Source organism: Gekko japonicus, unplaced genomic scaffold (genome assembly GCF_001447785.1).
Source record: "Gekko japonicus isolate JY-2015 unplaced genomic scaffold, Gekko_japonicus_V1.1 scaffold4766, whole genome shotgun sequence".
Classification (NCBI taxonomy): domain Eukaryota; kingdom Metazoa; phylum Chordata; class Lepidosauria; order Squamata; family Gekkonidae; genus Gekko; species Gekko japonicus.
The window spans coordinates 1-24,575 of NW_015165399.1; the positions used below are offsets into that span (position 1 = coordinate 1).

Here is a 24,575-nt window from a genome sequence, read left to right on the forward strand (position 1 = left end):
GAATGGCAGCTTGCTGACACTGAGTTAGTTCCTCATCCTAGTCAGAATAACACTCCATTTATCAAACTTATCTAGCTTCTTCCCACGCAACAGGCAGGTTAGTTTGCTCAACAGTACACATCCCTTTAGCTTCCCCGATTACGCCTCTTTCTTTGGAGTTCTGTTCCTTTCCCAGCTATCTAGCAAAGACTCATTTTGCAGAGGTTCCCGGCACTTAAAACAAATTCTGGAGTATCTTTGCACATAGCTGTACCTGAAAAAGTGAGCCGTGACTCACGAGAGCGTCTCCCCTGCCACATATTTTGTTGAGTCTTTCGGGTCACCTTTCATCATAACTCCAGGTGGGTAACACACAGAACAGAGGCAATTAAAACTGCGAACTGCTGTGTGCTCGCAATTTTGCGGTTTTATTACACTAAGGGTAATCAGTATGTGCCAGCAGCTATAAAAGTGTTTGCACACCAAATTAGCGCGAAGCTACTATATGGTATTCCTATCTGGATTACTGCTTTTAATAAAGCAGTTGAACAACTACAATCCAAATTCCTGAGGAAGATTCTGGGGTTGCCTTCGTGCGTATCTTATGCTGCCATTTGTCTGGAGCTTAATTTGAGACGGTTAGAGACCAAGGCCTGGATTATTACTTTCAGATTTTGGCTACGTCTGCATTTTAGATGTAACCACAATAGCCTTATCACCTATATGCTGGAAGAATCTCAATCCTCTGCGTGGCTTATGGCTATTGAAAAGAAAATCACTTCTATTGGTTTTAACCTGAGTGACCTTGTCATCCGGTCAGAGCTTGAGGTCTTTACTTTGCTTAAACAGAGACTTATTGATATAGAGTTGCAAGAGCTCAGAGCCCTTGCCTCCGGAAGGTGCTCCTCAGTAAGGTGGGCTTATCCCCTTTCTGGTACTCTACCATATTACTTTTTCTGTCTGACTTCACCGCAAATGTGTAGAGCTTATCTGTTGGCCCGTCTTAATGTCCTCCCCTCTGCTATTCTTGAGGGGAGATATAAGCAAATTCCTTATTCAATCAGGTTCTGTGGTTGTAACAGAAGTGAAATAGAAACTGTTGAGCACGTACTCTTACACTGTAAATTGTTAAATGACATTCGAGTGGAGTGTATAGAAGCCCCCCTTAGGATGGTAGCAGGCCAATCAGATAGAATCAAGGTACAATTTCTCCTTGCTTCACGAGATCTGGAGATCATTGAACTGACCGCTAAGTTTCTCCATTGTTTTATAAAACGGAAGAGTAACCCTGATCATATTAATGATTCTTAATTTATAAGTTTAAAAACTTAAGTTTAAAAGTTTGGAATGCCAGTTTATTTTATGATTCAGGCATCTTTTGTATGGTCAAATCTAACTTGTGACAACTTGAGTTAGGCCTGACATAGCCACGACTATCTATTTTATAATTTCTCTTGGATTGTATTATTGGGAAACGCTTTTAATATTGTATGCCAATAAAAGGTATTTGAATTGAATTGAATTGAGTCTTTCGGGTGCTGCTGGACGCTTGCTCTTTTCTGCTGCTGCAGACAAGACTAACACAGCCACCCATCCTGATCTCCCTCTCTCCAGCCCTGCAACCAGCCCCTATTGGGATCACAGAGTTGGAAGGGGCCATGGGGGTACCTAGGACCAGCCTAGATCAGGGCCGGCTGGCTCACTAGGCAAACTAGGCATTTGCCTAGAGCACACCGGCCCTTAGGGGCGCCAAACTGCACCCGCCCCCCCCACCAAAAGCCCTCCCCTGCCAAAAGCCCTGCATCTCCCTGACCGGGTGGCTGCCACCGCCGCCACCTCTTTGGCCGGCTAACTTCTCCCCACCTGCCCCCTCGGCTTCCCAGCAAAGCGCTTCTCCTCCTCCTCCTCCTTGCTGCTGGGGACTGGAAACTGCAGCAGGAGCAGGAGCAGCAGCAGGGCCGGGGGAGCGACGGCTTGTGAGCGCCCTGCCGGTCAGCCTCTTCTCCAGGCGCCCTGACGAGGGGGGAGCCTGGCGACTCTCCTCGCGCCCTCTGGTTGTCAACTTGGCTGTTGATGGGCGCACGGGGGGGGGCAGAAGGGACCCTCACCTAGGGTGCAAGATAAGCTGGGGCCGGCCCTGACTGCGGCTCTTTCATACATATTGTGCTGCTCCCAGCAGGACAGCTGGGGAAGCAAAGGGGTGGCAGGCCTCCCCAATCGGTCTTTCCTTCCCCAGCCAGTGTTCTTTCCACCTTTCTTTTTCTTTCTCCCTTCCTTCCCCCTCCCTCACTTCCCCACCTAATAACTTTCTCTCTCTCTCTTTCTCTTTCTCCACCTCTTTCATTCTTTCTTTCCACCTCTCTCTCTCTCAGACAAATAAATATAATTAGCAAACAAATAGATATCACTGGACAAATAAATATCATTAGCAATATCTGGTTTTACCCCTTTGGTTTTTATTTTTGGCAGTCGCATTTAACGTTAATAAAAATGTGTGTGTAATATTTCTCTCAGACATCTGACATTTACTCTACGTGGCTCTTATGTTAAGCGAGTTTGGCCACCCCTGGCCTAGAGCGTCCCTGGCAAGTGTTTGTCCAGACGCTGTTTGGAGACTGCCAGTGTGTGTGTGTGGGGGGCTCACCACCTCCCCAGGCAGCTGATTCCACTGCTGAAGTTCTCTTTACTGCCAATCCCCCCCCCATATCCTAATGTCAGCCCGTACTGAAACTTCCTATCTGACCCTTTTTAAACCTGGAAATGCCTCCAGAGACCAGACCTGGGACCACATTCTTTGTGCCAAGCAAAAACTCTCCCCCTGAGCCACGGCCCCTTTTCACAGGCCTTTCTGGTCTATCCCCAATAATTAATTGACACTGCCATAAGGAGGAAGTGATCAAAAAGTGAATTAGGGGTCTCAGGATGGGGGAGGAATTGACTGTTGTCAGAGACCCGAGCCTGGACCTCCCCCCACCCCCCGTCACCACCACTCCTTATTGCCAGTTTGGTGTAGTGGTTAAGTGCACGGTCTCTAATCTGGGAGAACCAGGTTTGATTCCCCACTCCTCCACATGCAGCTGCTGGTGTGACCTTGGGTCAGTCACAAGTTCTCTCGGAGCTGTTCTCTCATGGGCAGTTCTCGAAACAGCTCTCTCAGCCCCACCCACCTCACAGGGTGTCTGTTGTGGGGAGGGAAAGGAGATTGTAAGCCACTCTGAGACTCCTTAGGGTAGTGAAGGGCAGGGTATAAATACAATCTTTTCTCCTCCCCCTCTTCTTCTTATTGCTTGAGCCATACCCAGCCCTGAGGGTCCGCAAGGTAAAATGCACACAAATAAAGCAGACCTTTGTAGAAATATATAAAGCTTTATTCAGAAGTTTAAAAAAATGATTCACTATGCAGTACAGTCTCTATACCTTAGCAACTGAGAAAATAAAGACGCTGAACTGTTCTTGTAACCTCAGCTTGTGGGTTCTGTGGGGCAGAACCTGGAATGAGTCTTGCAATAATGCAAACAGAAAACATTTTTTACATTTCACTCAACATCATATCCTGTAACAAAAACAATAATTCTAAAATTTACAGTTTAGAACAAAAGTCCCCCTCCCTTACCAGTTTCCATACACAAATCACAGTTGCCTTAAACAAGGTGTTAAGAGCCAGTGACTGAGGTTCCAGCTTCCCAGCAGGGCAGTCTGGTTTCCTGTTAGGATTCTGGCTCTGGGTAGGAGCGTGGCCTTAAGCGGCGTGGAAACAGCGTGAGAAGTTGTGACCCTTGTCCTTGCACCTCAGAATTTTCCTGGGCAGCCTCCCCCAAACAGGGAAAAGTACCCTTTTTATATCAGGTGGAAACCCCGAGTCAGTGTTTCTGCACAGCTGATCCCGTACCGGTTTCTCCCTGATTGATTCCTCCCTGGTGAAGGTCTTTTGTCATCTTTATTCCCATGGAACTTATTCCCTCCCGCTTCAAGCCACAGTGTCTCCTTTTGGGCTCTTCTTGCGTCTTCTCTATTGGGGCCGATCCTTCTCCTGTCCCCGCTTCGACTCTGGCGAGGCGTTTTATCTTGGGTTCCCTCTTCCCCGGTTGAGCTCTTCCTATCTCCCTGATTTTTGTACCTTCTCCTTCTGTCCGAGGAGGACCTTCCCTTACCTGGGAAGTCTCGTTCGGACCAAACCCCTGACATTTCCCTCCTCTGCTTTCCACACAGTCTCTGCACCCTTCTGGAACTACAGGCCTCCACCCCTCCCTGGCTCATTCCATTCCCAGCTAGGAGGCTGCTTTCTAATACACTGAATATTTGGCATTAGATGGCATATCTTCTTGCAGCAGTAAGAATCCAAGCCGTAGCATAAAAGCGTTCCGTCCACTGCAGTCCATCACTGATGTAGCAAAACATATCAAAGCATACTAACATGGCGTGAGCATAAAGTCAGCATGGATTCCCTCTGGCCTATACTCCCTTTTATAGTCTTTTGCGTTCTGGCACCTGTTGCTTTCTCAGATCCAATCCGGCATGGCCTTGATGGAACTTTCCAGAAGATGTTAACGTGCACTCCAAATGCCTCCCGCCCATCCTGTTATACAACTGAGCATAGGTTCTCTCAATTTACCAATTACCACATTCCTGAATCCAGCCCTGAAAGAGATAAGGAAGGTACCTGCAGGAAGGCCCAAACCGTGGACACCTGTGAGCCAGAACAGGCCTGCTTAATAATCACGTTAACCCTTGAGGGAATTTAGGGTGCTTTGCCTCACAACTGCCACAAGACTCCCAATAAATGGGCCTAAATAAAACTGACTCTTGTGGTACCATTTTGCTCTCTGTTGCAACAGACAAGCACAGCCGTCCTTCTGGACGGTGCCTAAACAGTGAAGGTTAGGGAAAAGAAATTTAAAAATCCAAGAGCGTCTTGAGCTGGCTCCAACCGGACAGTTGCTGGCTGTGATACGTGCGGAATGGCAAGAGCCTTTGAGCGGGAGATAAACAGGGATCCAGCAACATGAAATTGGTTCGAATATAGGCATAGCAAAGTGATCTGAATTCTCTTGGGATACTTCAACAACAAGGCCCTGAGCCTGCTTGCAGGGGGTAGCCAGATGAAAATCTAATACATAAATAAATAAATGCATTTTAAAAACCCAACACTTGTACTTTTTTTGTTTAAAAATGGTGTTACGACCAACACAGTGCCTGGAGGAACACAGGAACAGGTTGATGACTCGTGAGCAGAGCGTATTTATTTTCTGATTTTGAAGCCAGAGGGAAATGAACAGGAAACTGAGGCAGGGGAGGGCATTTGTGGCCGCCACATTTCCCTTCCACTGCTGGAGAAATCTGCAGCTGCTGTGCCACTACAGAGAGAAGGCAGCGCTTCTTCACTCAAGGCACAGTTTACAGAATACCCTGCAATAAGGCGTGCTGGGACAACCTCTTGCTAGGATGGCTTTTGTCAACAAAAAAAAAATTTTTTTTTTAAATGTCCTGTTTATAAATCATCTGATATGTGGGCCATAATTGGAACTCTGCTTGACTAAGGGGTATAAGGGCTATAGCCACAAGGTATAGATAGGAACTCTCGGTCTGGGGCCAGGGATGCTCTGTATTCTTGGTGCTTGGGGGGGGGTCAACAGTGGGAGGGGGCTCCTAGTGTCCTGGCCCCACTGCTGGACCTCCTGATGGCACCTGGTCTTTTTGGCCACTGTGTGACAGAGAGTTGGACTGGATGGGCCACTGGCCTGATCCAACATTGGCTTCTCTTATGTTCTTATGGTTTGGGGATGAAGAAGAAGAAGAAGAAGACGAAGAAGAAGATGACGAAGACGACGACGAAGAAGAAGAAGAGGAGGAGGAGGAGGAGGAGGAGGAGGAGGAGATTGGATTTATACCCCGCCCTTCACTACCCAAAGGTGTCTCAGAGCGGCTCACAAACTCCTTTCCCTTCCCCTCCCCACAACAGACACCCTGGGAGGCAGGTGGGGCTGAGAGAACTCTTGACAGAAACTGCTCTTTTTCAAGAACAGCTCTTGTCAGAACTACGGCTTGCCCAAGGTCATCCAGCCAGGTGCAAGTGGAGGAGTGGGGAATCAAACCCGGTTCTCCCAGATTAGAGTCCGTGCACTTAACCACTACACCAAACTGGCTCTCAGGGTAGAGTGCCACAGAGTCCACCCTCCAAAGCAGCCGCTTGCTCCAGGGGAGTTGATCTTGGTTGTCTGGAGATCAACTGTAACAGTGGGAGACCTCTAGGTGCCACCTGGGGGTTGGCAACCCTAGTGCAAACTCTAAAAAGTGGCCTGTTAAGGACTGAGCAGAGGCCCCGAGAGCCATAGAAGGCTGAGGGCAGCCGAGAGTCGGCTAACAGGATGGGAAATCGGACGGCAACTTGTAACCAGTGTTCCCTCTAAGCTGAGTTAGTGTGAGCCAGCTCACAGTTTTTTAGCCTCCAGCTCACACGTCTTTGACTTCGCTCAGGAAGGAGGACTCCAGAGCAGACTAATTTATGCAGTAGCCAAATGCCTCGCTCACGACTTTAATGCCAGGAGCTCTCAAAGCAGAATTATTGCTCACAAGACTCTGCAGCTTAGAGGGAGCATTGCTGGCAAACCTCACTTGTATTGACTGATATACAAAAACCATTTTGTGACGGAATGTCTGTACTTCCCTTTCGCTGAATAACACAACAGCCAAGGCACTCCTCGTCTGACCTAGTTGAAACAGGAACTTGTGATGTGTTTGGAAACCACCTCCACCCCTTAGTCGAGCAGAGTTCCAATTATGGCCCACATATCAGATGATTTATAAACAGGACATTTTTTTAAAAAAAAGGCATTATTAAAACATGGGCCTAAGTTCAGTCTTCTCCTCCTTCACAATCCCAGTCCTATTGCTGTTGCTTTGAGGTGTAGTGGTTAGGAACGACGGACTCTAATCTGGAAAACCAGGTTTGATTCCCCTCTCCTCCTCCACTTGAAGCCACCTGGGTGACCTTGGGTCAGTCACAGCTCTTTCAGAGCGCCCTCAGCCCAAAAAACAAGTCTAGCTCGCCACCTAGAGGTGCATAAAGGAAAAAGAACTTGAGGCTGCCAGACAATCTTAGGATCTCCTGGCTATACTACACACAATGGAATATGGCTCAGAAACGATGGTCACAGTCACAGAACAGACCGAGGAAAAAAGAAACTATGAGGTAACTGCGCTAGAAAATATTTAAATAATAATCACAAAATTTATACAAAAAACGTTTACAAAAAATCTGCATATATAAATGCACAAAGGCAGTTGAAAATGGTGAAATTGACGATGATCTCCGGAATGTTCTTTCGTTTTGATACTATTCATCTTCCGAATGTGGATGAAAGCAGCGACTCTTGGTCTGTTATTTCAATAGGTACGTATCAACAATTTCATTAATTTTCACCGATGTATCATAACATAGGTGCAAGAGATTCTCTGAAAGGACGTTCCTAAGGCAAAGTGCTTGCATAATGGAAGTTTTATCCTTAATGAGGTGACCTCAAGATTGACTATTGGGAAAAATTTTCGCTAACCTTCTATGGCAGGCCAAGAAGCCTAGAATTAAACTTAAATTATTGCAAGAAAGGAAGGAGAAAGGAGGCTTTGGCCTACCAGATCGGTATACATATTATAAGGCCATAGCAGTGCTATGGATAAGAGAGTGGCTACTGCTAACAAATATAAGACTTTTGAAACCTGAAGGTCCTGACCTTGCTATGGGGTGGCATGCCTCTATATGGTATAATATGGAATGGAAATATTTTGAACATCACTTTCTACGAAGTGCACTTTTGAAAGTCTGGAATGAAGTTAAACCTAATTTCTATATTAAAACTCCAAGATGGGTTTCTCCTATCGAAGCTCTGACAAAACCAACGCCAAAAAACATGGAACAGAGGGGTTGTTATGATAACATGTTAGTAGTTTAGTATTTAATTTCTTAAAGTTAATTCAGCAGAGTTAGCAGAGTAAAAATGAGTCTGAGTCCATGGTAGTTTTAAAATATAAAAAATTTACTAACAACCTATCAAGGGTAGGGTAAACAGGATGAAAAATAACAAAGAGCTTTATTTCTACATCCTCTCATCTAGAAAACTTAACGAAGAGTAATGGAGACTGGAGCTTCTTCTTGCTCAGCGACAAAGAGCCATAAAATGCTAAATAGTAACACTCCATTCCCCAATCAAAACAACAAACTAGGTCTGTATCTGGCGGGCTTTCTAACTCTCTAGCAGATAGGATACAAACAAACATGTGATTCAGAACACAGCATTAACCCAGTAAATACTAGATAGAAGTGTTCTAACTTGAAACATCCAACATAACATTTTAGATAGTGACAATAAATTAAAATTAATAGAATCCTTACAAAATCAAGGTATAGAATTGTCATGGCTGGGAAAATTGCAATTATTATCTAGATATAAGAAAGATGAAAAGAAACGTTTCTATAAGAAAACTACAGATATAGATAAGATATGGTTGAACTCTGGAGAAAAACTTATAAAAAACCTATATTGTGTATTGATGGATACTAAAATGCAAGATGAACTGGTTAAAGCAGTTATGAATTTATGGGCTAAAGACCTTGGTCATGTCATTGATTTTGATAAATGGGCTAAAATTTGGGAAACTAATATTAAAATTACTAAATCTACGATACATAAGGAAAACATTTATAAAGTTAAACATAGATGGTATCTATATCCAGCAAGGTTAGCTAAATATTTTACAGCAATATTGAATATATGCTGGAAATGTAAACAGAATGTGGGCACATACTTCCACATGTGGTGAACATGTGGTAAGGCAAAGAGTTTTTGGCTGATGATACAAAAAATACTACAAGATATCATTCAATCTCCAATACCATTAAAACCAGAACTGTTTCTTCTTAACTTGATACCAGAAATATATGGGAAAGCTGATAAAATAATTTTGATTCATAGCATAACAGCGGCCAGAATTTTGTACGCTAGATATTAGAAAGTAGATAACGTTCCGGATAGAGCAGAGTTTATATATAAGCTCCTAAATGTGGCTGAAATGGATAAACTAACAACAATGCTAAAAGGGAAAGAAGAGAAACTCTTTGAAGATACCTGGACTAAATTCCATAAATGGATAAAAGATAAAGGCTGAATGTTTAAGCAAATGTATATATATATTTTGGTTATAAGAAGCAATGCTGTTGGAAGCTTCTCATAATATGAATATATATATATATATATATTAGTTTGTGTTATATATAAGTGTTGAAAACAATTTTAAAAATTTCAAAAAAAAAAAGATTGGCTAATCAATATATTGGAGATAGTTTGTTCCAGTCTGTACAAGGGGTGGAACCTTGGGGGGAAACTTCCTTTCCTTCCTTCTTAGGGTCAGAGGGAACAAACAAATGAGATGGAGTAAACCAGAACTAGAAAGATGAGTTAGTAGGACTGTTGCTGTTTTCTTCCCATGTAATCCTTTCCCTAATTTTGAAGCAAACTTTCTCTTAGAAGTTAAACACACATGTGTCTGTGCTGCATTATTCCACTGGACTTAATTTACTCTGCTAAATATCCAACAAATATAAATACAACTGTTATTTAAAAAATCACAATAAAACAATACTAATAAGACAGCAACAAAAAAAGATACTAAGCAGGGAGAACAAAACACTCTGTACATGGCCAAGAGCACTGTCCTTCAATTGTTATTTTCTACAAGAAGCTAAGGAAACACACAGAATTAGCCCCTTTCTGTAAGGCAAGTTAGGCTGAGAGATAGGGATTTGAACTCAAGCCTTTGGGCCAACAATATCCAATGCATCCTGCTGGCACCCTACCCCAGTACTAAGCCGTGGCACGGCATGCAGATTGTGTCAGGGCCAAGTCCTGGCAAAGCCTCACCTTGCTTAGGTGGTCAGAGAAGGCTGCAGCATCGCATAGACGGTTGCAGGAGTTGTCACCATGGGAATCTCCGCCAGGCATGGAGCGAGAGGGTCAGGATCCTGGGAAGGGGAAACAAACACCCTTGTTTTAACCCACCCTACTGTTGACAAAAACCAACAAAGATTTATTTATTTATTTGATTTTTACCCTGCCTTCCCAGCTGAGGCCGGCTCAGGGTGGCTTACCTAAAAACAGCTGGTACACAAAAATTCTTAAAACCATAATAATACAATGAAGTGCTCGTGCTTAGTTCCTTCATCATACAGCCAGTTCCTTAATCTTCTCCGGTTATCCTGGGCAGTCAGTTCAGGCAGTACTTGGGGGATCCAGGGGGATCAGGGCTCTTTCGTCGTAGGCTATCAGATATCGACAGTGGTGGCAGCTCCAAAGGTCTGGCGGAAGAGCTCCGTCTTGCAGGCCCTGCGGAACAGCAGCAGGTCCCGCAGGGCCCTGATCTCCTCCGGGAGCTCATTCTACCAGAGTGGAGCCGCCACTGAGAAGGCCCTGGCCCTGGTTGCCACTAGCCTGGCCTCCTTGGGAGGGCCAGCCGATTCTGGGTCCCTGATCGCAGCACTCTCTGGGGTACGTATGGGGAAAGGCGATCGCTCAGGTATGCAGGTCCCTGGCCATAAAGGGCTTTAAAGGTAAGAACCAGCACCTTGAACCGAATCCGGTATGCTATAGGCAGCCAGTGCAATGCCTTTAGCACAAGTTGGATGTGCTCCCACTTGGGGAGACCCATCAAAAGCCTGGCTGCAGCATTTTGCACCAGCTGCAGCTTCTGGATTTGAGACAAGGGCAGCCCCATGTAGAGGGCATTACAGTAGTCCAGTCTTGAGGTGACCATCGTGTGGATCACTGTTCCCAAGCCGTTGTGTTCGAGGAAGGGAACCAACTGCCTAATCAGCTAAAGGTGGTAGAAGGCTGACTTGGCAGTGGCTACTACCTGGGCCTCCACTGTTAAGGAGGTATCCCAGGGCACTCCCAGACTCCTAACCTCCGGCGCTGGCACCAAAGGCGCCCCATCGAAAGTCGGGAGTGGGATCCCTCCTACCTGCAGACTGCTCTGGCTCAGGCACAGGACCTCTGTCTTCGTTGGATTCAATTTCAGCCAGATTTATTGTTGTACACCACCCTGAGCCCTGTCTTACAGGGGAGGGTGGTCTAGAAACTGAAATAAATAAATAAATAGATAGATAAAAGCACGAGAGGGACCCTGCTAGATCAGTCCTGTGGCCCGTCTAGTCCCGCATCCTTTCTCAAACAGTGGCCAAAACAGTTGCCCTGGACGGCCAACGAAGAGGGCACAGAAGCCAAGGTCTTTATGTTGCCTCCTTACTGCCTCTGCATATGGAGGTTCCCTTTACTCACCATGGTTAGCAGCCACTGATGGATCTCTCCTTGAATCAGTCAACCCCCCTTTTAAGTCCGTCTGTGCCTGTGGCCATCACTACATCCTCTGGCAGGGAATTCCACATTTAATTACTCACTGTGGAAATTACTCCTTTTGTCTGTCTTGAACCAACTAGACAACAATTTCATTGGGTGTCCCTGAGCCCTACCACGGGGAGGGGGGGGAGAGAAAAGGTTCTCTCTGCCCTCTCACTATCTCACGCATACTTTTTCTAAACCTCTCTCACGCATTTCTCCTTAGTTATCACTTTTAAAAACTGGAAAGTCCCCGGCTCTCAGCCTTTCCTCCTAGCAACGCTGTTCCAATCTGTTGATCATCTTGGTTTGCCCTCCTCTGCCAGCCCTGCAACAACCCTTTTTTGAGATACGGTGAATCACTGCATGTATGTTTATTCTGTATAATTTATTCTTGCCTTTGCAAGCCCACTGGGTCTAGGACTTTTCAGTTTAGAAAAGAGTCTAAGACTTTTTGCAAGAGTCTGGGACTTTTCGGTTTAGAAAAGCGACAACAAAGGGAGGACATGAGAGAGGTGCATAAAATTATGCAGGGGGTGGAGAGAGTGGAGAAAGAGAACTTTTTCTCCCTCTCTTAAAATACATGATTGAGGTTTATAAGATTATGCATGGGATAGAGCAGGTCGAGAAAGAAGTCCTTTTCTCCCTTTCTCACAACACAAGAACTCGTGGGCACTCAATGAAAGTGCTGAGCAGTTGGGTTAGAACGGATAAAAGGAAGTCCTTCTTCACCCAAAGAGTGATGAACACGTGGAACTCACTGCCACAGGAGGGGGTGGCCGCTACAAGCATGGACGGCTTCAAGAGGGAATTGGATAAGCATATGGAGCAGAGGTCCATCAGTGGCTATTAGCCACAAGGTACAGACAGGAACTCTCGGTCTGGGGCAAGGGATGCTCTGTCTTCCTGGTGCTTGGGGGGGGGGGGCAACAGTGGGAGGGCTTCTGGTGTCCTGGCCCCACTGCTGGACCTCCTGAGGACCCCTGGTATTTCTGGCCACTGTGTGACAGAGTGTTGGACTGGATGGGCCATCGGCATGACCTAACATTGGCTTCTTTATGTTCTTACTAGAACTTGAGGGCATCCAATGAAGCTGATGGGCAGTAAATTGAGGACAGACAAAAGGAAATACCACTTGACACAGAGAGTGATTGAAATGTGGAATTTGCTGCCAGAGGATGTAGTGATGGCCACAGGCATAGACGCCCTTAAAAGGGATTCATGGAGGATAAGTCTACCAGTGGCTACTAGCCATGGTGACTGAGGGGAACCTCCACATTCAGAGGCCCTAACCCTCTGGAGCCCAGAGCCAGGAGGCAACATCAGGGGAAAGCCTTGGCCTCTGTGCCCTGTTGTAGGACCTCCAGGGGAACTGGCTGGCCACTGTGCAAGACAGGATGCTGGACTCGATGGACCCTCACTGGGTTTGATCCAGCAGAACGTTCCTAATGTTCTTATGCACAGGGCAGCAAACATTAAAGAAGAAGAGGAGATTGGATGTGTACCCCGCCCTTCACTCAGAGTCTCAGAGCGGCTGACAAACTCCTTCCCCCTCCCCTCCCCACAACAGACACCCTGTGAGGTGGGTGGGGCCGGGAGACCTCTTGACAGAAACGGCTCTTTTTCAAGAACAGCTCTGACAGAACTGTGGCTTGCCCAAGGTCATCCAACAGCTGCGAGTGGAGGAGCGGGGAATCAAACCCAGTTCTCCCAGATTAGAGTCCACCGCTCTTAACCACTACACCAAGCTGGCATTTCAAACATTTAAAAAGCATTTTTTAAAAAATATAAAATATTCAAAACACATAAAATCTATTAACATAAACCCATATAAACACACAGAGAGGAGAGCTAGCAACAGCAGACGAGGGAACAGCAAACCTAGCAAAACAGTCTTCACTTGCTGGCTCAAGACAACAACAGGAGGAGACACGCGAATCTCCCTGGGGAGGGCGTTCCAAAGTTTCAGGGCCATCACTGAGAAGGCCCTTTCTCGAGTTGCCACCTGTCTAGCCTCAGATGGTGAGGAAACCTGAAGAAGGGCCTGTGAAGATGTCTGGAGTGGACAGGCAGGTTCATATAGGAGGAGGCACTCCTTAAGGTATACTGGCCCCAAGCCGTTATAGGGCTTTGAAGGTCAAAATCAGCACCTTGATTGGGGCCTGGAAGCAAATTGGGAGCCAGTGTAGGTGGACCCGGAATTGAGTGACATGGTCCCTACGACCTGCCCCAGCCAACAGCTGCAGCATCAAGGGCAGCCCCTCATAAAGAAGAAGAAGAAGAAGAAGAAGAAGAAGAAGAAGAAGAAGAAGAAGAAGAAGAAGAAGAAGAAGAAGAAGAAGAAGAAGAAGAAGAAGAAGAAGAAGAAGAAAAGGAGATTGGATTTATACCCTGCCCTTTACTACCCAAGGGAGTTTCAGAGCGGCTGACAAACTCCTTTCCTTTCCCCTCCCCACAACAGACACCCTGCGAGGCAGGTGGGGCTGAGAAAGCTCTTGACAGGAACTGCTCTTTTTCAAGAACAGCTCTTATCAGAACTACGACTTGCCCAAGGTCACCCAGCAGCTGCGAGTGGAGGAGTGGGGGAATCAAACCCGATTCTTCCAGATTAGAGTCCGCACACTTAACCACGACACCAAACTAGGGAAGGAAGAGACCTCCGCCATAGAGTCCACCCTCCAAAGAAGAAGAAGAGAAGAGATTGGATTTATACCCCATGGCCCTTCACTACCCAGAGGAGTCTCAGAGCGGCTTGCAAACTCCTTTCACTCCCCCTCCCCACAACAGACACACCCTGTGAGGTAGGTGGGGCTGAGAGAGCTCTGACAGAAACGGCTCTTTTTCAAGAACAGCTCTTATCAGAACTACGACTTGCCCAAGGTCACCCAGCAGCTGCGAGTGGAGGAGTGGGGAATCAAACCTGGTTCTCCCAGATTAGAGTCTGCACACTTAACCACTGCACCAAACTGGCTCTCACACTGCATACAGCGCATTGCCAGTAGTCTAATCTGGACACAACCCAGGCATGCACCACAGTGGCCAGATCTTTTCTGCCCATGAAAGGCTGCAGCCGGCTCACCTGCCAAAGCTGGTGAAAGACACCCCTGGGCGCTGCTGCCACTTGCCTCTCCAGTGCTACCCCATCCAGAACAGGAGACAACCCCATTCCTGGGCCAGACCTCCCCCCCCCACCCGCCCACCAGCAGCACCTCTGTTTGCCTGGTTTTCATGAGCAAGAAAAGCAGAGAGTTGAACGATTAGATCTCTTCTGTATGCTCCCCCTTTGGGCCCCGATCAACGCCACCCAGCCGGGTAACAGATTAAAAAACCACCAATGCATAATAATAAACACAAAAACCATTAGAACAGAACAGGATCACACCATTAAAATAATGAAAACCAAGAGGAGAGAAGCAATCTAATCCTTCAACTCTCTACTATTCAGTTTTGCTCACGAAAACCAGACGCCCACATGGCTGGTTGCAAAACGGAGGTGCTACTAGTGGTGGTGGGGAGGTCCACGCACTGGGGGCCACCACAGAGAAGGGATGTGAACAGGCAACTGCCAATTTTACCTGTCTGTGAAGTGGCACTCTGCATCTACATCTGGCTTATCTCTGTGATAAGCCAGAACGTTGTAACGGTTAAGCAATACAGCCATTATCCATAAGAACATGAGAAGCCAATGTTGGATCAGGCCAGTGGCCCGTCCAGTTCAACACTCTAGGTGCAGTCAGACAGGCCGTTTAGTCCGCTTTCGGCCCATCTCAGAAACGGATTTTATCTGTGCGATCACACGGTCAACATCTGCCTCCCGTCCCCAGCCGTCGCTTTCCGGCTCAAAACTGCTTTAACCCGGAGTATTTTGATACCAGGTCCCCAAGTGGTGTTTTCCTGATTCTCCGGTTCCAGCCGCATTTTTCCCGTGTGACCGCTCCTGTGGTGTGGAGTCACTTCCGGTTTAAACCCCCTCCCCACTTGAAAGCTGCCCAAGGCTTCCGCTTTTTGCCCACCAATTTTTTTAAAGCGTTGGCGGTGTGCGCATAGGTGGAGCTCTGCCACCATGTTATTAAAAACAATGTTTAAACGGTGCCTAGTTTTAGCATTTAGATGAGCTTGGGATCTCACGGAGGCCATTTTCGGGGTAAAGGTTTAAAGGGAAGTGTTACAGCAGTCGGGTTGAAGTGGCAATCACTGTTCTGCACACGCACAAAAATTTTGGTTCTACAGATGGCTGCCTGTTAGGGTTGCCAAGTCGTACCTTGTCCTGAAGTGGGGGACTCCTGGGTCAATTCTGGAGCGCGCGCGCGCCACATCCACATCACCAGAAAGTGACGTGACCACGCCAGGCACGCTGGGGGCGGGGCCACGACCATCCGAGGGAAAACCATAGAGTTTTCCCTCGGATGACCGTGGCCCTGCCCTAAGCGTGCTCGGCGTGGTCGCGTCACTTCCTGGTGACGTGCACATCAGGGTGGAGTTCCCCCCGGGGCCCGATCCAGCAGCGGCGGGGAACGGGCCTCTGGGGCGGGGGTTTCCCCGCCCCCCGGGGGGATTTGGCAAGCCTACTGCCTGTGTGCATGCCCAAACTGAGAGAGAGAGGAAAACAACAGTGACGCACGCTCCCGTGTGTGGACAGTGGGGAGCAATGTGGCTATGCAGCGATCCGGAGCAAGGACGTGAGTGTGATCGTGATTCTCTGGGTTAAAAAAGGTCGCATCAGGGCAGGAGCAATTTAAACTGCTCCCAGCAAGCAGTCTGACCGCACTCTCTGTGTCACACAGTGGCCAAAAATACCAGGTGCCCTCAGGAGGACCAGCAGTGGGGCCAGGACACTAGAAGCCCTCCCACGCCCCCCCCTCCGCCAAATCCATTTCTTTTCAAGCTGCTGAAAAGTCCTCCGGTGACATGTGGTTGGACTAGGGGAGTCGAAACAGCAGGAGATAAGGGGGGTGATGAGGAAAGCACGGAGATGGCTCCTGTGCAGACGCTCCTGTGTCACTAGGAAGGCCTCTGAACTCTCCCAGCTATGACCGCACAACGGGGAAGCGTCACACTGTGGATGCAGCCCCGGAAGAGCGCAAGGCTGGATGATGCTCAGGAGGAGGCACCCTGGTATCTCCCCCACACACACACGCGCAACTGTCTGGGTGCCGCCTGCAACCGGGAAAGCCTCTTGGTCCTTTGTAGTCAGAGCAGCCTGCTCTTCCCAGGGTCTCAGGAGAGAAAGGTCCTTCCTCACACCTCCTGGCATCTTTCTGCTCTTCCGCTCACCTGCAGCCCCTCTTTTTTTTGGGCCCTGAGCCAGAACTCCAGAGACCAGGAAGGCCAAAGTTCACATCCTGATCGGAAAGAGCCATATCCAAATATTGACATTTCCCTATGCAAGCACTGGCAACGGGCTTCTCTTGGTTGATAGCCTGCCTCACCATCTGTTCGTACCATAAACAAATGACCCAGCTTCCGCCATGGAATCCTCAAACTCACTCCCAGCTCAATGTGAGGTCTGTTTGGCATTTCAGCCATTTCCCTGTCCCTCTGCAAAGCTTCTCTTCTCCCTGATAACCTGTTTGTCTTTTGTCCTGTTTCCGTCACGGGAGCCCAACGTACTATGGGTATGCCTCTACCACAAACATAAGTTTTTCTAGCCACGTCAGCAGGGGGTCTCTCTCCCATGTCCCAAAACCAGTTCAGGGAGGGGATTTCACTGGAGTCAAACTCTGCTGTCCCCAAAAGACCCCGGCAGTTCCTGGGGAAGACGGTCACGTGTGTAAGGTCTACTGGAGAAAGTCGGGCTTCGCCGTAGAACTCCTGCCCGGGTTTGGGGAGAGAGGGGAAAACCCAGACTCTCTCCTGCCAGGTACCACAAGATGATCAAGACGCCTTGAAGAAGAAAACATTCCAGGAGCATAGCCCAAACAGTGTCAAGAATATTTGCATCAAGATTTTGTATTGTACTCACGCCATTGCCTATATCAAAAATGAGTCTTTGTTGCAGACTCAAAACACCCATTGGTTATGAAGGAATTACTTCGTCAGGAACTCAGGTGGCTCTTTAAATTAAACACCTTGATCCCTAATGGTTTAAATACTGGTTTTGATTTTAAGTTGTTTCTTATAAAATTCTGTAAGTAAGTAGGTTATCTCAGTTCAGTTTTCCTTCCTTCGGTTCACCCACCAGTTTGTTAGAAACTTCATTCTTAGAAATATAAAAATATAAAATAGGATATTATGTACTGATGTAACTTGTATCAGAATATTGTGACTCCACATTGTCAGTACATACTTAATGGCATATGTTGTGTGTTAATCACCAACATTATTGCAGAAGCCTAATCGGCAGAAAGAGAATCTATCAGTGGAGCGAATAGAAAACTAGTGAAGGAGAATTGTTGAAACTCTATTTCAGTGAGCATGTATGTGCTGACAACTGGGGATATAGTTAATATGCTGTAATATAGTAAATATGACATGGAAATATAATTTTCAGTTCACAGCTAAGGAGTACCAGGTATCTGAAGAAGCGAAACATGAACACGGCAGTGAAGCCAGCCGTGTATAGCTGTACTTGCATAAGACGTGGAACTATTGTACTCCTGAAGTCTTTTATACAAAGGAATTGTGGACTCTAATTGTATTCTCCCTTTGTATTAAGTACTTTCTGATCCTAGCTCTTTAAAATATATATATATATAATGGTTCTTTAACAAAGATTCCAAATTGTTTGAATTGTATCATACACTATAAGTTTTCTGCTTCTGTTCGTAATTCATTCATGGAGTGTCTTCATATTTATAGTCTCCTCCCGTGAGCTCTCATTTTTGCTATACTGCCTATGTTTATGGCATGTACTTTACATAAGGACGATTGTTGTGTAATATGAGAAATTTGCACTATAAATAAGTGCAGCCAAGGCCCCGGTCACATGCGAGGAAATGGGCCGGGAGAGGGACGGAACGGATGCGTGGCAAATGGGCGCGATCCCACGGCAACATCTGGGAATCGTTGCCCGGCCATCCCCGTTCCGTCCCTCCCGCCCGAAACCCCGCACCAAAAAAGAACCACCTACCTGGGTGGTTCATGCTGACGGGCCGCGGCAAGTGCAGCCGTGGGATCGCCGGCACGTCCTTGCATCGGTGTATCCCCTGCTCCTGGCCGAACTGCGCATGTGTGAGCATGCACAGTTCGCCAGCCTCCCCTTCCCGCCATCGCTTTCTCCCCGGCATCTGATCATGCCAGGGAGCAATGGCGCCGTGGCTCAGGGGATCCGTGGGATCCCGCCGAGTTGTCTCAACTTTGGTGCAGCTCAGATTAGCCGCACTTCGCCCGTCGCTTTTCCTGCCGTGTGGCAGGGACCCTAGTACATTAAAGTCATAGAACAGTAGTTTTCTTCGGTGAGCTTATTTTATTTCCCCCGTGATCCTAGAGAGGGCAGGCAGAAGGTCCCAGGAAATGGGAAACATGAGACGCAAGGCCCAGAACAGTACAGGTGGACGATCCAGAGCACCAGGGGGATAAGGAAGGGAAACAGGACCAGAGGGAGGGGATGGGGGGGGGAGGAACAGAGCGGAGAGGGAACAAGGGCAACACATGAATCCCCGTGTCCTTTGAAACTGGGGTTTAAAACTGCAGTCCGGAGTGTGGACGTGCCTTTAAACGAGAGCGCGGCAACCAGTTGTTGGGTTGTCGATTCCCACTAACAGGCCAGAAGGCCAAGTCCAGCTGAGGTCAGTCCCGGCACTGAGTCTGCAGGACGCATCTCTTTCCACCTCCACCCCAGTCTCCCACCCCCAGCATTGGGACCGTGACTCCGCCAGTGGTTTTGGAAGTGAGCCGGAGCATCTCTCAGTGAGTGGTCACGGGGGATTCTCCAGGAGGGAAAGCAACCTGTTGCTCTTTGACGAAAGCTCCTCTGGGGCAGGAGGGGGACCAGAATTTCTCCTAACATGTAGAGAGCAGGTGTGGGAGAGGGGTTCGGGTCCCTGGCTGGCCCTAGCCAACGCCTCCTCTCAGCCTGAGCTGTAATGCGGGGGTGATTAACACCGCCTCCGTTTCAAAAGAAACTCTGTGCAGGTTAGAAGAAGAAGAAGAGATTGGATTTATACCCCATGGCCCTTCACTACCCAAGGGAGTCTCAGAGCGGCTCACAGACTCCTTTCCCTTCCCCTCCCCACAACACACACCCTGTGAGGAGGAGGAGGAGGAGGAGGAAGAAGAAGAAGAGATTGGATTTATACCCCATGGCCCTTCACTACCCAAGGGAGTCTCAGAGCAGCTCACAAACTCCTTTCCCTCCCCCTCCCCACATCAGACACCCTGTGAGGAGGAGGAGGAGGAGAAGAAGAAGAAGAAGAAGAGATTGGATTTATACCCCATGGCCCTTCACTACCCAAGGGAGTCTCAGAGCGGCTTACAAACTCCTTTCCCTCCCTCTCCCTGCAACAGACACCTGGTGAGGCAGGTGGGGCTGAGAGAGCTCTGACAGAAACTGCTCTTTTTTTAAGGACAGCTCTGGTCAGAACCACGGCTTGCCCAAGGTCACACCAGCAGGTGCAAGTGGAGGAGTGGGGAATCCAACCCGGCTCTCCCAGATTAGAGTCTGCGCACTTCACCAGGACACCAAGCTGTCTTACAAACTCCTTTCCCTTCCCCTCCCCACAACAGACAGACACCCTGTGAGGCAGGTGGGGCTGAGAGAGCTCTTGACAGAAAAAAACTGTTCTTTTCCAAGGACAGCTCTTGTCAGAACTACGGCTTGCCCAAGGTCATCCAGCCAGGTGCAAGTGGAGGAGTGGGGGAATCAAACCTGGTTGGTTCTCCCAGAGAAGAAGAAGAAAAAGAAGAAGAGGAGGAGGAGATTTGATTTATCCCCCTGCCCTTCACTACCCGAAGGTGTCTCAGAGCGGCTTACAAACTCCCTCCCCCTCCCCACAACAGACACCCTGCGAGGTGGGCGGGGCTGAGAGAGTACCTCCAAGAACTGCGGTTTCAAGGACAGCTCTTATCAGAGCTATGGCTTGCCCAAGGTCATCCAGCAGCTGCAAGTGGAGGAATGGGGAATCAAACCCGGTCAAGCAGCAAAGAAAAGTCAAGCAGCAACGTTGGGTTTATAGGGACACGAATCCCGAGAGGACGGCCCAGTCCTGCACCTGACAAGCTCACCTGGTTCTCATTGCCTTCTGGGGGGCTCCTCCTCTTTCGCAGCTCCGCATACTGAAGCACAGGAGGAGACCCTTCCTTCTCGGGCGTTGCCAGGGGAACAGCTATGGAGTTTTAACATAACAAAGTTTATTCCATGGGGAAGATGGAAGGACACGCACACACAACTTGACGGGGGCTGGAGAGAGACTCCCTACCTCCTTGGGACGACCTTTTCTTCCACGGGTAAATGATCCTCAGAGCTGCGGCCAGGAAGAGAACCAACACAGCAGGAAGAAGCAGCCACATCTTCCAGGGATGACCTGCAAGGAGGAACAGGCGGCTCTGGGCCCCTCCTGCAAGCACACCCTTCCCCACTCACTCACTCACTCACCCACCTTCCGTGGAGGAGAGCAGCCGCCAGGGGTGGGGTGGGTGGATGGGGGGAACATAAGAACATAAGAGACGCTAATGTTGGATCAGGCCAGTGGCCCATCCAGTCCAACATTCTGTGTCACACAGTGGCCAGAAATACCAGGGGCCATCAGGAGGTCCAGCAGTGGGGCCAGGACACCAGAAGCCCTCCCACTCTTGCCCCCCCCAAGCACCAAGAAGACAGAGCATCACTTGCCCCAGACCAAGAGTTCCTATAAGAACATAAGAGAAGCCAGTGCTGGATCAGGCCAGTGGCCCATCCAGTCCCACACTCTGTCTCACACAGTGGCCAAAAATACCAGGTGGCATCAGGAGGTCCAGCAGTGGGGCCAGGACATTAGAAGCCCTCCCACTGTTGCCCCCCCTAAGCACCAAGAATACAGAGCATCCCTTGCCCCAGCCTGAGTCCCTATCTATACCTTGTGGCTAAGAGCCACTGAGTGACCTCTGCTCCATATGCTTATCTAATTCCCTCTAGAAGCCGCCCATGCTTGTAGCCGCCACCATTTCCTGTGGCAGTGAGTTCCGTGTGTGAATCACTCTGTGGGTGACGAAGGACTTCCTTTTATCCGTTCTAACCCGTCTGCTCAGGAATTTCATGGAGTGCCCACGAGTTCTTGTATTATGAGAAAGGGTAAAAAGTACCTCTTTCTCTACCTGCTCTATCCCATGCATCATCTTGTAAACCTCGATCACATCACCCCTCAGCCGTCGTTTCTCCAAGGTAAAGAATGGACCACGATGGTCGAGCCTCATTTGCTGAGCTCTTCCAGGAGGCCCCTGTCTTCTTCAGCCAAAGGCAGCTGTTGCTGGGCCCGGGCACAGCCAGAGAGAGAAAGGGGCCTTTCCCAGGCCTGCCGCCGTGGAACGGGAATTGGGGGGGGGGGGTGTCCTCTTGCCCTCAGCTGTGGCCCCCTCCCAGGCCAGCCCTACGCAGCCAAGACAGATCACGGGCGGGAGCATCAAGGCCTGGGAACGCTTTCCTTTTTTGCACCGAATCACAACTTTGGCCAGGTTTCCAAAAGGGAATCCAGTTCTTCAGAATCATAACACAGAGGCCCCGGTCACACGGAGAATTCACCACGCAAAAGGCACGAATGCTGGGTGGATTTTTGGGGCACGATCACACTGCAACATCTGGGAAGCGTAGTGCAACCATGGCCAACCCCTGGCGTGCCGCCGAAGATGCGCAGTTAAAAAGTACCTGGAAAGATCTACTAGCAAATAGTTTGCCACGGGCTGCAGACGGACTCATTCGGTGTGATCGCGCCAGTGCACGCCTGTTCCCTCCGGCCGTCCTCTTTGCAGCGCGCGCCCCAAAGGACGAAACCCCAGTGTGCCGCCATTGCATCTGATCGCATAGGGCGGAGCAGAATGCGATGGCGCAAACAGCCCCCCCCCCCGCATTTTCTGGCACGTGTGGCCGGGGCTGGAGTTTAGTTTCTGGGGATAGATCAAGATGGGTGGCTGTGCTAGTCTGTCTGTAGAAGGAGAAAAGAGCCAGAGTCCAGCAGCACCTGAAAGACGAACCAAATTTGTGGCAGCGTTAGGAGCTTTCGTGACTCACTGCTCGCTTCTTGATAGATCAAGACGGGTGGCCATGTTTGTCCGTCTGCAGCAGCAGAAAAGAGTCCAGTAGCACCTGAAAGACTAACAACATTTGGGGCAGGGGAGGAGCTTTCGGGAGTCACTGGCTCACTTCTTCAGATACAGCCAGAATGTGACTCCTCATCTGTCCTCCAAGATCTAAGGACTGATGGAGGCACATTCCGGCTGTACCCTGGAGGAGTGAGCCGTGACTCACAAAAACTCATCCCCCTGCCACAAATCTTCTGAGTCTTGAAGGGGCTCCTGGACTCTGGCTCTTTAGTTTCTGGGATTTGTTTTAACGCCTGTTTTTGAATCCAAGGAAATATCTGAATGGCTATTTTAGATATCCACCACGCCAAGCAGAGCCAATGCATAACGGGCAAAGTGTGGGAGCCAAATATCCCTTACGTTCACTCGGGCAGACGCTGAGCAGGTCGAAGGAGGCGTTCCTCTGGTCCACGGGGTTGCTGAGCAGGCAGGTGACGGTGGAGTCCGAGGAGTTGGGCCGCCAGGACAGGTGGAGCTCCGTGCCCTCCGCAGAGAGCCGGTACCGGCCCGACCCTTCTTCTAGGTCACTAAACGGGTTCCCTCTTTTCCAGGAGACGTTGAATTCCCCCTTTTCAGTCGCCAGGCACTGCAAGGTGACGTTGCACCCCTCCGCCGTCCTGGAGGTCAGCTGAGGGTGGATCTGAGGATCTGGAACCGGGTCTGCTCAGAGGGGAGTTAAAAAAATGCGTCAAGGTGCCCAGTTTGGTGTCGTGGTGAAGTGCGCGGACTCTAATCTGGGAGAACCGGGTTTGATTCCCCACTCCCCCACTGATGTGACCTTGGGTCAGTCACAAGCTCTGGCACAGCTGTCCTTGAAAAAGAGCCGGTTCTGTCAAGAGCTCTCTCAGCCTCGCCTACCTCGCAGGGTGTCTGTTGTGGGGAGGGGAAGGGAGAGGAGTTTGTCAGCCGCTCTGAGACACCTTTGGGTAGTGAAGGGCGGGGGATGAATCCAATCTCTTCTTCTTCTTCTTCTTCTTCCTTGGAGGACAGTCCCTGAATTGGACAAACTGGGACAAACAGAATGTGGAGCTCCTGAGGAAGGGGCCGGGACACTCACCGAAGACAGAGAGGAGGAAGGTCTGCTCATGAACCTCATGAGTGGCGGCAAAGACGACGCGAGCCGCCCACACCCCGCTGTCCGCCTTCTCCAAGGCCCTGATCCGCAGTGTGGTCTCGCCAGCCATTTCCAGCCGCTGCCCAAGCCTGACGCGGGTATTTTGCCGCTCCAGTTTCCCATGTCTGAGTTCAGCAATCCGAAATTTGGGGCCGGTCCCTGTTTGAAAGGACCACTCAATTTCGGCCACCGTTTTTGCTGGAGGTAAATGGAGAGGGAAGCGGGCGGATCCCCCCAGCATCCCGTTCACCTGCTCTGCTGCACGACTCCCAGCGCCTGCAGTTCAGGTCGTTTGAGGGCCGGGGAGGGGAGAGAAGAGAAGAGAAGGTTTCAAGCCAAGGGGGAAAGGAAGGATGCCCTGTCTGTCTGTCTCCATGCAGCAGACTGGATTGGGTGGCCAGTCCAATGTTCCCTCTAAGCTGTGGGGTCTTGTGAGCAAAAATTCGACTTTGTGAGCCACTGGCATTAAAGTTGCGAGCGGGCGATTTGGCTGCTGCATCAATTAGTCTGCTCTGGAGCCCCATCCTTCCTGAGCGGAGAGAAAAAATGTGTGAGCCGGAGGCTAAAAAACTGTGAGCTAGCTCACACCAACTCAGCTTAGAGGGAACTATGGGGCCACCCCGCTGTGACCTCCCCGGGAACCTGCGCCAGCCGGCTGGCTGACCCACGAAAAACAGGCAGACCCGCCCTTCGGAGCGCTTCCAGCCCAGCGCGCAAACAGCTCCAGCCCGGGACAGAAACCCCCGAGGCCGTCCAAAGAGTGGCGGGAGCGGGGCCGAGCCCAGGCTGACCGACCGCCTCCTTCGAAGCTTCCGCGCGGCTCCGGGGGGCTCTGCCCGGAGGGGCGCCCCTCCTCTTCTGGGCGTCTCTGCTCCAGCCCCAGAGCCACC

The 24,575-nt window shown here is 49.4% G+C and overlaps 1 protein-coding gene across 1 annotated transcript; it reads right to left on the bottom strand.

The window, feature by feature from the left end:
• Positions 1 to 9,895: 9,895 nt before the first annotated feature.
• On the bottom strand, positions 9,896 to 23,755 carry LOC107109948 (CD48 antigen-like). Its single transcript, XM_015410659.1, has 5 exons — positions 23,629 to 23,755; positions 22,932 to 23,231; positions 20,717 to 20,821; positions 20,523 to 20,623; positions 9,896 to 9,991 (listed from the first exon to the last, which is right to left on the bottom strand). Exons 1-5 carry the CDS (start codon positions 23,753 to 23,755, stop codon positions 9,896 to 9,898), a joined length of 729 nt encoding a protein of 242 aa, XP_015266145.1.
• Positions 23,756 to 24,575: the final 820 nt, after the last annotated feature.

Coding starts and splice junctions, on each gene's coding strand:
- LOC107109948 (XM_015410659.1), bottom strand. CDS start 23,755: ATGGCTGGCGAGACCACACTGCGGATCAGGGCCTTGGAGAAGGCGGAC. Junction 23,232..23,628: donor CTTCCTCCTCTCTGTCTTCG/GTGAGTGTCCCG, acceptor CCCTCTGAGCAG/ACCCGGTTCCAGATCCTCAG. Junction 20,624..20,716: donor GAAAAGGTCGTCCCAAGGAG/GTAGGGAGTCTC, acceptor AAAACTCCATAG/CTGTTCCCCTGGCAACGCCC.